The following is a 12,619-nucleotide window of genomic DNA, read 5'->3' on the forward strand; positions in this document are numbered from 1 at the left end:
CCCAATTTGAGTCATTTGCATCGCCCCACTTGAATTTGCGTCTATTCTTGTCTTTCATTTACTTTGTATGTAGTCTGCTCATGCATAAATTCACTTCTAGTGTGTACTTCCAAAATGCAAGTCGCTTTGGATAAAAGTGTTTGCCAAATGCATTAAAAGCAAAAAAAGTATGCTTGAAGGGAACATCATGTGTGACCCTTAAAATGTTATCTAGGTAGGCAGCTTGATAGGTTTAGGAGCTAATATAAAATATCTTTGTACAGATGTCTTTTCTTGCTGTACTCATTCTTTGTGTGACCTCTCTTAGAGAGAAGATGGCCTTCTTCACCAGAGCGAAGATAAACGTTCCCGATCTACCAGCCGATGACGTGTAGGGGATCTCAAGTATTTTCGTCTGAACTGCTGTTTCCACGGAAACGAAACTGACGTCTGGCGGTATTATGAAGAATTGCGTGAGAAAGCGTACGTTTGGACAAGAAATGTCATTTTGAATCACTGGGTTAAAACTCTCAAAACTGAAATTGTATAGATCCACGTGTCTTACTCTTGGTTTTAATCCTAGATTTCTTTATTTTTTTGTACTGTCACATCATTCTGTTACTAATAAGAGTATGTCTGTATCTGTAGGTCTACTAGGTATTTTAGCGGTCTTTCATAAACACAATGTCTCTTTGAAATAAGTTTGAAACATGCTGCTCTGCCGATGGGGCAGGACTGAGCACTGTAACTCTCGATGATGTGAATACAATAACTTACGGTACTACTTCTGTTTATAGCACAAGGATTCAGAAATCAGTATAGTACTTAACGTCGCAGCGACAAAACCAATGGGCATAAATCCTGCTACGCAGACACACGTATTCTGTCCACATTTATGTTCGATAGTTTTAATTTTGCAAATGTGTACACCGTTGTTAGCCAGCATGAAACTAAAGCATGACAGATAGCTAGACTGGTTATTAGATTAAGTAGATTGCTAACATATCTCTGTGTTGGTTTCGGTAGCTGCACATGAAAACAAGACACGCGTTCGTTTTTCCAAATGATGTAGAAACTGCACTTAGATCCACAGACTCTCAGGTAGAATAACAGATAGTTAATGCACTTTAATAGAAATCAGAAAAAGGCATTGATGTAGAGAATAAGAACATCTTTTGAGGTTTATTAGCTTTCCATCATATTTTTCACAATGATATTCGATGTTGTCCCAAAACAGATTAGCTTCAAGCTACAAACGCAGGTGTAATTGTAGTAGTGAATAATAATCTGTCATTCAGGTAAAGCTTATAATACTAATAATAGAGTCATCTATTGTGTCGAAACTAACAAAACAGTACTGAAGAAGCCTTTAGTATTGTGTTTAGGCGAATCTCAAATCTAAATAAGGATTTATTTGCATTGTGATATAATTTTAATGACAATTAATCACAATTACCCCCAATTTCATAGTGAAAACCTGGTAATATAAAAAAAAAATGGAGTATGGTTATACAAATCAAGTTTGTATAAAAATAAAATCTGCATAAATAAATGTAGTGAGCTACAAGTGTAGTTCTGTTTTTATGCATACGTGAGGGTCTGCATACAGTGCACGTTACGAAAATTTCGTCATCACTATAGTACGCACACACTTGTATGTTCATCGCCGTATTTTTGTAACCATGCATACTTTTCATGCATATGTGCGTAGAGGAGAATGTAGTATGTAGCCCAGGAAATGCATGCCGTTTTGTCGCAATGCGCATGCGTGGGACGTCTGTGTACACGAACGAGTCACATAAACTAAGCTTTGCCATAAATATGTACACTAGATGTCGCCTTGGCTACGGCAGTTCATTGGACCGAATGCGTCATGGTGTAACCGAAATAAAATCACCATAAATCGTCATGAACGCGATTTTCTTGGTTTTCTTTTGGTTCGTTTCAAATGTTTTTACCATTTCGTACAGGAAAAAATAAAAGTTTTGATTTTATGAAAATTTACTTTTTCTAACTATAATGCATAGTGCTAGTAGCCCTAACATCCATAAGCAGCACAAAAGTCCGGCATCGTTCATGAATTCGAAGTACAGGCAGAGATAGCAGCTTTACATAGATACTTCCTATGACAAGACCCCTGTTTTAAGATGGCGGCGGTTTTGACGTATGCTCAGAGCCCCAAGGCGACATCTAGTGTATATATCTATGAAGCTTTGCAAGGTTGTGTGTTCGACTCGACTCGGGCTTTACAGTGTACAAATGTATAATTTTCTGTATGAAGCACAGTAGGCTTTTGGAAATTGGGGGAAATGCTATGAAATAATACTGCAATGCAAATAATGCGCATACAGATTCGTCTTCTTTCGATTTTGACATGAAATGAAAACATTGGCCTGTTTACCCTGCTGAAAAAACAATAAAACCATTACAGAATATTCTAATGGTTTCCATTAAAATACCAATAGGAACCATTAGCTTTTACCTTTAAAACCACTACACTGTAGTGTGTTTTGGGCCATATTCCATTAGAATCAATACATGCCATTAGAGACCAACAAAGACCAATACACTGTAGTGTGTTTTGGGCCATATTCCATTAGAATCAATAAAATTCCCAATAAAGCCAATAGAATTTCTGTGATGGTGTCTATTGTTTTTTTAGCAGGGTATGGATCAAACAAATAGGAAGCACATTTTAAAACTGGAGCACGATCATCTCAAACACATGTAGGTCACTGCAGAAGCACAGTTCGTGATTCCCAACTCTCCCTGTAAACACTTAATAATGTATCGCACCCATTGCAGACATCCAATCATGTAATGTTTGGATATCGTGCATATAGAAAGAATGGTGACATTGACATGTAAATGAGCACTATTAACTGTATCAAAATGGATTTTTCCTCATCAGCTCTTCATCTGCTGCAAATCTTGTATTTTGGTAATAGATGACTATGATTGTTCCATGTGATTCTGATTCTTTTTCAACAATTGCTTTTAACCTTTGTGAGCAAAATTGGATGTTTGAATGTAGCACTTTAAAAAAAAGCCCCAATTCACACAACCTTTTAACTTAACGTTATTATAAAATCAGTCATTAAAAGCCCAGTTTTGGGTTTTGGCCACATTTCAATGTTACATTAAATCTCACGATTGATCTTTACTAAATTAAGCAAAGCTTTTTGTGGCACAGTTCATGGGCCGTACATTTGAGGTCCTAACACTTCTTTACACTAATATAATCCTCCTGTGCTATTTATAAAGCCTCAGTAAAACATCAAATGCTTAACCTCAAAGCAGTTATACATTTTTTGGTGATTAAAAGCAGACAGCAAAGCTTATTTTCATTCAATATAATAATAGCAATATTAGCTGCATGCAAATACTGGACTTGACTAACTGGACCATGACGTATTTGACAGCGCAATGACTTTAGAGTTTAAAAATCCAGGAAGGATTACTACTCCAAAAAACCTAGTTTCTTGCTCCACCCTGTGGCGTAAACACTAATACAATCCAATAAGAAATGAATGTCTGATTCATCGCATGCAGTGTTTAGTGGAAAAGCTAGATGCGCACTTTTTGCATTGACACGATAAATGTATTGAATTGATTTTCCATTGCAATTCAGTTGTCTTGCATGATTTAGGACTTAACAGAATCCATCTGTGCAGTTTAGCATATTTATTTTAGAAGATGGCGTACTATAACAACATTTAGACCTGACTAAAATGCTGTCCCAAAGCCTTAAATTTAGCCAAATATCTATAATTCACTAATTTCTTGCTCTTGTACTGTGTTTCATATTTTCTTGTACTTTATTTCAGTTCATTTAGGAGCATTTGTGTTTTCTTCGGCTCGCATTGTATTGTTTTTACATTGTAGCACAGATAGTAAACTGCCAAACGTAGACTCCTGTTGGCTACATCCTAGCTCAGTTTAAACAGGTGCTGTGTGATGTGAATTCTTCTCACATGGGCATTTTAAGAGATACAGTTTTATTATTTTTACCAGAGCCTTTCAGATTTACTGTGTTTTACCCATGTTTTAGGATTTTGAATTGTTTGATTTGAATGTGAGAGAAGCGGTGTGTCCCCTTCAAACATTATGTGCATGTATTATGTATGTAATGCTGTAGAATGTAAACCGTTTACCTGGAAACACTACGATTGATCTTATTATGAGAAAACTCGAACAAGAGCAAACAAGTCTTATGTTGTCACTATAGTATGCTATCATACAGTACATTTGTGTATGGTTGAAGAAAGAATTGATTTGTGTGCTCTTCAACTATCCAATCCGAGTTTTATTCATTCATACGTCATGTAAGACTTGTCATAATTAATCAGTAGGTGAAAACGCTGTCAGTATCTGATGCTGGTAGGCATGAATGATTTGTTGTGTTATTGTTCACAGTAGGACTTTTATTTTGGAAGCCCCGGTGCATATTTTGTTATCTTATTGTAATGAACCTGATCTGATCACAGAGATGGTTTGAGAAGTACAGCTTGAATTTGTTGCACTTTTGTGATTTGGGTTTGCTGTCTTTTCTTTTTTTTTCGTGTGAGACTTCTGAAAGCTGTGAATTTTATCATCGACACTGTACTGTCAACGAGAATTGTAAATATATCACCAGCACAAGAATATGTTTTGTAGTTTCACAACAAATATAAATATGTTCCTCTCTTCTAATCTTTATGATGTTTTGATTGTGTGTTTGTGAATTTGAGTTTAAAATGACTGAAAGCCACATATAGAAGAACATTGGGTTTATTAATATTACTATAATAGTATTTTTTTTTCTTTTTTTTGCTACACTATTTCAAAATCATCACAGTAAGTTTCGAAATTATAATCTGAATAATATTTGAGTCTACTGTCAGCACTTACATTCATTTTGGTGTACTCTGCAACAAACCACTTAAAATTGAACAAATATACAAACCTTATTTTAAAATTAAATAAATAAAATTCTTGATCAAATTTGATGCCTACACTGCAGTAAACAATGGCATTACTTTAAATACATATACATATACTTTTGAAATCATGTTTTATGTCTGTCTTGTTTTATTTAAAATGTTGAATGTTACGGGACTGAGTGTTTGTGCCTAATGACAGACCCAGCAAATATGATTGCACCACACCGCATTAATTGAGTATTGGTTTTTATGAGACTTCTGAACACTTTGGGATGGTTTTCCGGACCGGGATAAGACTAATCCTAGACTAAAATAAATGCAAGAGCTGTCGAAACTGAAAACAAATTGCTTTTCCCCATAACAGGGTAAACACAACCTGCAAATCACCAAAAGAAATTCAAACTATTATATTTTGAACTGGTGTTTTGAGCATTCAAAGCTACTTCTGCTGAAAACACATTTGTGTAATTAGATTTTTTAATCAAATTTTGAGATGTTAATTTCTAACAGGTAAGTATATAGTCATAAGGAATATATAATTGCAGGTAATTTTGGTGTCAAAAGTCATTTTTTGTAGCTTTTTCCACATAATCATGGGAAAATCATGATTTTCAGCTATATAATAAAAATTTTACAGAAAATATATTGTTATGGCCTGTAAGGTCTTGTGATCCACGACAATGAGTACCAAATTATTATCAAAATTATAAAAAAATAACGAAAAATAATAATAATAATAAAATACCTGCATTTATATACTTTAATATGTAACACTTTTATATACTTTATAGAGTTACTTTTTTAATTAAAAAAATATAATTAATTAAAAAATATAAACAAACATGATACAGTCTAAATCGTTTGACATTTATATTTATTTTAAATAATACTTACATAAATTGCAGTGACACTTCCATGCATGTTTTCACGTATCTCACGTATTATTTGTGCACGTGCATCTTGCGGCTCAACGCTGTTACCATGGCTACACAGACTATTTTTTTATTTAAACCAAGAACAAATGTTAAAAACTAAGCATACACAACTTTACATGAATAAATAAATACATTTGAATAAATAAATTTAATTTAATTGCAGTATTTGTGTTGTAGCTAGGTGAATTGTTTTCTACGTAGTTTTGTGATAGTTGTACAACATATACAGTCAGTGTTTTATTATCATAAAAAATCTAAAAACAACGAGGGCTTGTATAATCTCTTTGGTTTTGGGGTTTATATAATAATAATATATGCACTGCAATGGGTTGAAAGGCTTCGATATTGGCGGGTGTTTTCCCACAATCCCGCGGGGCCGGAAGCAGCGTTGCGTGCTTGTGTTTGGTGTCGCTGCAAGTTGTCCAGCCTGCTATTACATCTTCGTTTCTTAAGACTTTAGCCAGGTAATGTGTCATTTCACCCAAGCGTTACACTTTTGTTAAATGTTTTTTGTTTAATAGCGCTCGCCGCCATGAAATGTTGTAAATGTGCGTGGCGACAACTGAATAGCAGAAGCTAACACAAGCTAATGTTAACGCCATCCACCACAACAATGTTCATTTACATCTGCTAACAGCTTGCGTTTCTTCTCTTTTTAGGCAATTATATAGTTTGATTGGATTAAACATCCATCATACGTTGATTAGTGATAACTAATTTGCTCAACTTAATACGCAAGTTGCTTGGAAACGAATTGTGTGTATTTATTTAGTGTTTCCAAATATTTATATTCATACAGTTAGCATTGGTCTAACTTACTCATCATAGAGATTTCATCTGAATCATTCAGTTTTGTTAATCAAACTGCATTGCTCTTCCCAGCAGAGTTTTATTTGCTTGTGAGCGCTTCAGGATCTGTGGGATACTCAGTCACTTTTTCAGCCTTCATCATCATCATCGTCATCATGCCAGCCGCACTTGCAGATACCAGTCAGATTATCTGCGAGGTCTGGGCCAGCAATGTCGAGGACGAGATGAGGAAGATACGACAAATCATTCAAAGCTACAACTTTATCGCCATGGTGTGTGCACCTGCACTCATTTATCTGCTTTATGTACTTTATTTTGAACTGTGTACCGTTTAAAAAAAAAAATGTTTTACAGGAATGAGTTTACAATAGAAGTCATTTATTTACTCGCCGTCATGTATACAACTTCCCTTCTTCAGCTGCAAACAGAAATCATTTTAATTAAAATAACATTATCTTATTTAAGGGTGAGCATGTTGAAGCTATTATGATAAAAACAAATCCCTTTCAAAGCAAAGCCATATGCTTTGTTTGTAAACGCAAGCACATTCCGGAATTGGTCCCGAGATTGCTCTCGGGATGGGAACCTCGTGTCATTGCTGGGATCAGTGCTGTAACGCATCTTGTGTAAACTAAAGGCAGGAACAATGCCACAAGGGGTGTCTTTTTTATGGGATCATCTTTATGGGATGTGTGTGAACAATTCGGGCACAGATGCCAGAAAATCACTGGTATTGTAAAAAAACCAAAACCAATCCCAGACACACATGTATTTTCTGGAATCTCTGGGCTTATGTCAGTTTTTTGTGCAAATTTACAGGATGTCATGTCACAGATTCCCTCCGAAGAACTTTCTTCGGAAACCAGGAAGATTCAGGATACATTTTTTTTCTCTGTAACTAAATGTTGATACCCAGTTTTACAGTGCTTAAATGCGTAGGATGTTAAGATGTGTTCCAGGATACATTTCTGTAAAAAACAATCAACATACTCGTTATCTAAACCCTAACCTACCCCTCAAATTGTGGAAAATGATAGGCTGATAAAAATGATGCACATACCGTAACATTAATCCTAAAATCTGATTGGTTGATTGAAGTGTTGTTCCAGACCCAACAATGAGGTTGATCCAGAACCGTTTGTACTTTGTGAAATCATGTTCACTTGGACTTTCCAGTGCATTTTTGTGATCCTGACACAGTATTTCTTCACTAAATCAGGACACTGAGTTTCCCGGAGTGGTCGTCCGTCCCATCGGAGAGTTTCGCAGTACGGTTGACTACCAATATCAGCTCCTGCGCTGCAATGTGGACCTCTTAAAAATTATCCAGTTGGGCTTGACGTTTATGAATGAAGAAGGAGACTACCCACCGGGTACCACAACATGGCAGTTTAACTTCAAATTTAATCTGACGTAAGTGTCCATATTCTGCAGTTGGCTAAGCAAGCCATAAACGTTCCTGGTTGTAATAGTAACTTTTAGCCGTGTGTTTTTCTTTTTTAAGAGAGGACATGTACTCTCAGGATTCAATAGATCTTCTTCAGAACTCGGGGCTGCAGTTTAAGAAGCACGAGGAGGAAGGGATCGATACGTTATACTTTGCAGAGCTCCTTATGACATCAGGCCTGGTGCTTTGTGAAAATGTCAAGTGGCTGTCATTTCATAGGTAACGGTGATGAGGTCAAGTCTCATGTAAGATTATTAATAGTGCATTAAGTGTTAAATAACGTTTTTTTTTCTGTTCCCTTCAGTGGTTATGATTTTGGATACCTGGTGAAGCTCCTCACGGACTCACGGCTGCCAGAGGAGGAACATGAGTTCTTTCAGATCTTATATCTCTTCTTCCCAGCCATCTATGATGTCAAGTATCTTATGAAGAGCTGCAAAAATCTAAAGGTATATCAATGCGTGCACAAGGCCATTGCACCATTGTCCACCAACATAACAGGTTTTGGTAAAAAGAATATGGGATGTGATAACAAAGGCCGTTAATATGATGTCACTCCAATGTTTGGACCTCTCATACATTAACAGTACTTTTACATTTAGGCATTAAGCAGATGCTTTTATAGACATTTTAAAAAGCGAGGAAAATGTGTAAAGAATTGTCATTACGTACATCTGATTATATTCATACAAATAATAAAATATAGAAATTATATGCAAACATTATACATAATGATATTTTATTATACACGCAAGGATTAATTGAAGAGGGGTTGTTGAAATATTCTAAAATAATGCACACCGTTCGCCTTTTCATATTTATACGCACACTTGAACTTCTCATGAAAACTTTCAATTCACAACACGTGCGTATGCACATAAATTTGTTCCTATACTTGTTTTTACGTTAGTGCAATTAGAGCGGCCGCATGCACGAGGTTGGTAATTTGCATAAAACACGGCCAAACCAGCTCCAGCGCTGGTCCGCAGAAAATTTTAGAGCAGTTTGTCATAGAAGCAAAAGAGCTCGAAAAGAAATCCATGATCATATTTATTATCGGTAAAGTTCTGTTTTGCTTTGCATTTTTTATTTGGTTGCTGTCATTGGAGGAAGTATTGGATGAGTTAACAAATATGACATTTAATTAATATGAAAGACACGCATCTGTATCTAAAATAAAACAGACAGGAGATCAAGTGATTGATGTTTAGACTTCTCATTGCATTTACATGACGTTTACATTAGACATTAAGCAGACGCTTTCATATAGAGATTTAAAAAGTGAGGAATTAAAGCGTGAAGGTTTGTCATTACGTGCATCTTCTTTATATGTGTAGAAAAAATAGGCTATAATAATGTATAATATAATGTATATAAATGATATACATTAATATAGCCTACTTATTTTTTACTTGTATACATTATATTTTACATTATTATAGCCTACTTATTTTTACTTGTATAAATTATATTATATAATATAACAACTTATATACATTATATTATACATTATTATAGCCTACTTATTTTTTACTTTATATTATATTACAACTTGTATACATTATATTTTACATTATTATAGCCTACTTATTTTTACTTGTATAAATTATATTATATTTAGCTTGTATACATTGTATTATATTACTACTTATATACATTATATTATACATTATTATAGCCTACTTATTTTTTACTTGTATACATTGTATTATATTACTACTTATATACATTATATTATACATTATTATAGCCTACTTATTTTTTACTTATATACATTGTATTATATTACTACTTATATACATTATATTATACGTTATTATAGCCTACTTATTTTTTACTTGTATACATTATATTATATTACTACTTACTTATATACATTATATTATACATTATTATAGCCTACTTATTTTTACTTGTATAAATTATATTATATTACTACTTACAAACATTATATTATACATTATTATAGCCTACTTATTTTTACTTGTATGAATTATATTATATTACTACTTACAAACATTATATTATACATTATTATAGCCTACTTATTTTTTCTTGTATTTATTATATTATATTACTACTTACAAACATTATATTATACATTATTATAGCATACTTATTTTTACTTGTATAAATTATATTATATTATATTACTACTTATATACATTATATTATACGTTATTATAGCCTACTTATTTTTTACTTGTATACATTATATTATATTACTACTTATATACATTATTATACGTTATTATAGCCTACTTATTTTTTACTTATATACATTATATTATATTACTACTTATATACATTATATTATACATTATTATAGCCTACTTAATTTTTCTACACATATAAAGAAGATGCACATAATGACGACATCTTCACGTTTTCCTTCCTTACTTTTTAAATCTCTATATGAAAGCGTCTGCTTAATGCCTAATGTAGACGTCATGTAAATGTATTAAGAAGTCTAAACGTCAATCACTTTATCGCCTGTCTGTTTTATTATATATTGTTATACATGATCTATATTTTTATTATTATGTAATAATAATAATAATAATGTAGACCATGTATAATAATATATAATACAGAAAATATTATAATATAAAATATAATCATGTAAATTTTATAGATCAACATTATTATAACACATGCTTCGTAAATGAGACCCATTGTTAGTACAGGTTATCGCAACAAATCATTTGCATAATAAAAGTTTTTGTTTAGTTGCGATTAACCGTTATGCAGCCCTAGTTTCAGTGTTTGTTGGACTATATCATGTGCTGGTGTTTTTAGGGAGGACTCCAGGAAGTGGCAGACCAGCTGGAACTAAAAAGGATCGGCAGGCAGCATCAGGCTGGATCAGACTCGTTGCTCACTGGAATGGCTTTCTTCCGCATGAAAGAGGTTAATATTTATTTCATGCACACACGGTTGGGGTCTTGGCTTGTATATATTTTCACACCAAGAAGAAACAACGCAACTAAATGTTTGTTCACACCATAATTAAACAAAGCACTGTTATTGCATGCTTTAATGCAATGAAAATGTAATTTATAAAACATCTGGTTATGTGCCTTTAACTTTGTAGTGTGATGATGGAATCTACCATTATTACAGCTACAGCTTTTCTGTTTCATTTAATTAAACGTATGCAACACTGTCTATGAAATCCAGGCTGATGTCTCATAATCTAAATTGTGAGCATCAAAGTTTGATTTCACATTAATTTCAATCTTTGACATGATCTTACTCATTCAGTATTAAATATATCAAGGTTATATTTCACAGAATGTTCTTTACGTTATGTAGGATGATTTTATGGAGAAGACAGTAAATCGCAAACAAATGACTTTAGCTGGATTTTCACAGGAAGGTTCACACATTCAATTAAAATATAATCTCTTGAGTTTTATATTAAATTGTAGTTCCTCTATCTCCACAGTTGTTTTTTGAGGACAACATTGATGATGCAAAGTATTGCGGGCGTCTCTACGGTCTGGGATCAGGTTCCTCACAAAACCAGAACGGCATCTCCAGCTCCCCGCAGGAGGAAGCCAACAACAAGCACTGACCAAACGATCGAGCGACAACGGCCAAGTGGACGCACTTGTTTTAATCTCGCCCAGCAGATATTACTTCCCGTTCCCTAAAAAGATGATTTCAAACGATTTATGCCTTCTAAAGGGACATTGGAAAATGCCAACAATCTGTATCACACATTCTCTTCTGCTTGGTAGGTCATCACACTGCAACGTTCCAGGACACCAGACACGTTCCTCTCATCTGCTGCTTTTGGAAATCTTTTATCTATTGTTTTACAGTATTAAAAACACAAATGTTTTAAGCGTGGGACCAGCGCTTGTGTATATTACTGCTTCGGAGACTCCAGGCATTTTAATATACTCGATCCTTTTTAGAACCCTTTTGATATTTTCTAGAAAGGCTCAAGAATCGTCACTTCAGATTATACAGAATGTGCATTAAATGTTGGAACATGTTGGGGGTAGGGGTTGTATTTTAACATATGCTGGCATGTAAATTAAAATGTAAACTTTGAAACAACCTGTTCTTAGCTACAAACAATGAGTTTTTAAATTCAGTTTTGAGGCATCTTTAAGAACGGTGTCTACTGGTCCTATGTAAGTTTTAAATTTGTTTGTCATGCAATCATCTAATGTTTGTGGTACATATTGTTTCCTTTACATCTGTTGTGTATTAAAAATGTTTTCTATCACTAGTGTGCAATAATTTCATTTTTTTTACAAGCTTTAAAAAGCCTACAAGCATCATTTAACTTTTTATAACGTTGGTCTATTAAGGTTTAAATATTTTATAACATTTTTGTCAGACACTTATCTAAAGCAACTTGCAGTGCATTACAAGATATCCATTTCTTATCAGTGTTTGTGTTCCCTAAGTTCGAACCCATGCCTTTTTACATTACGTGCAATGCTTTACCACTGAGCTCCACACGAACACATCTATATGGTGTTTTATTTGTATTACATTGATGATGCGCT

At 33.8% G+C, this 12,619-nt stretch overlaps 2 protein-coding genes and 1 long non-coding RNA gene across 5 annotated transcripts in view; 2 read left to right on the top strand and 1 right to left on the bottom strand.

Moving 5' to 3' along the window:
- The window catches only part of wwc1 (WW and C2 domain containing 1), a 53,747-nt gene extending 49,070 nt beyond the window's left edge, over positions 1-4,677 (top strand). For both annotated transcript variants that reach the window (XM_073871133.1, XM_073871134.1), the window contains exon 22: positions 308-4,677. In XM_073871133.1, coding sequence (XP_073727234.1) covers positions 308-374 — 67 coding nt within the window. In that variant the 3' untranslated portion in view covers positions 375-4,677. The remainder of the gene's footprint in view (positions 1-307) is intronic.
- LOC141366079 (uncharacterized) overlaps positions 1-12,619 on the bottom strand; it is a 411,784-nt gene that overhangs the window by 139,280 nt on the left and 259,885 nt on the right. The window lies entirely within an intron of this gene.
- Positions 6,147-12,333, top strand: cnot8 (CCR4-NOT transcription complex, subunit 8). Of its 2 annotated transcripts, none has more exons than XM_055179952.2 (7): positions 6,147-6,300; positions 6,719-6,918; positions 7,866-8,059; positions 8,151-8,312; positions 8,398-8,542; positions 10,893-11,003; positions 11,542-12,333. In XM_055179952.2, the coding sequence occupies exons 2-7, from the start codon at positions 6,802-6,804 to the stop codon at positions 11,668-11,670; spliced, it is 858 nt and encodes a 285-aa protein (XP_055035927.1). In that variant the 5' UTR covers positions 6,147-6,300; positions 6,719-6,801; the 3' UTR covers positions 11,671-12,333. The 2 variants fall into 2 exon arrangements, with proteins under 2 accessions (XP_055035927.1, XP_055035926.1); XM_055179951.2 differs by having other exon boundaries at positions 6,722-6,918.

The sequence above is a fragment of the Misgurnus anguillicaudatus genome, chromosome 9, assembly GCF_027580225.2.
Source record: "Misgurnus anguillicaudatus chromosome 9, ASM2758022v2, whole genome shotgun sequence".
NCBI classification, from domain to species: domain Eukaryota; kingdom Metazoa; phylum Chordata; class Actinopteri; order Cypriniformes; family Cobitidae; genus Misgurnus; species Misgurnus anguillicaudatus.

Bases quoted from the DNA above. Each gene is read 5' to 3' on its own strand.
- cnot8 (XM_055179952.2), top strand. From the start codon at position 6,802: ATGCCAGCCGCACTTGCAGATACCAGTCAGATTATCTGCGAGGTCTGG. The intron at 6,919-7,865 runs GTGTGTGCACCT...TCACTAAATCAG, and splicing joins GCTACAACTTTATCGCCATG to GACACTGAGTTTCCCGGAGT. The intron at 11,004-11,541 runs GTTAATATTTAT...CTATCTCCACAG, and splicing joins CTTTCTTCCGCATGAAAGAG to TTGTTTTTTGAGGACAACAT.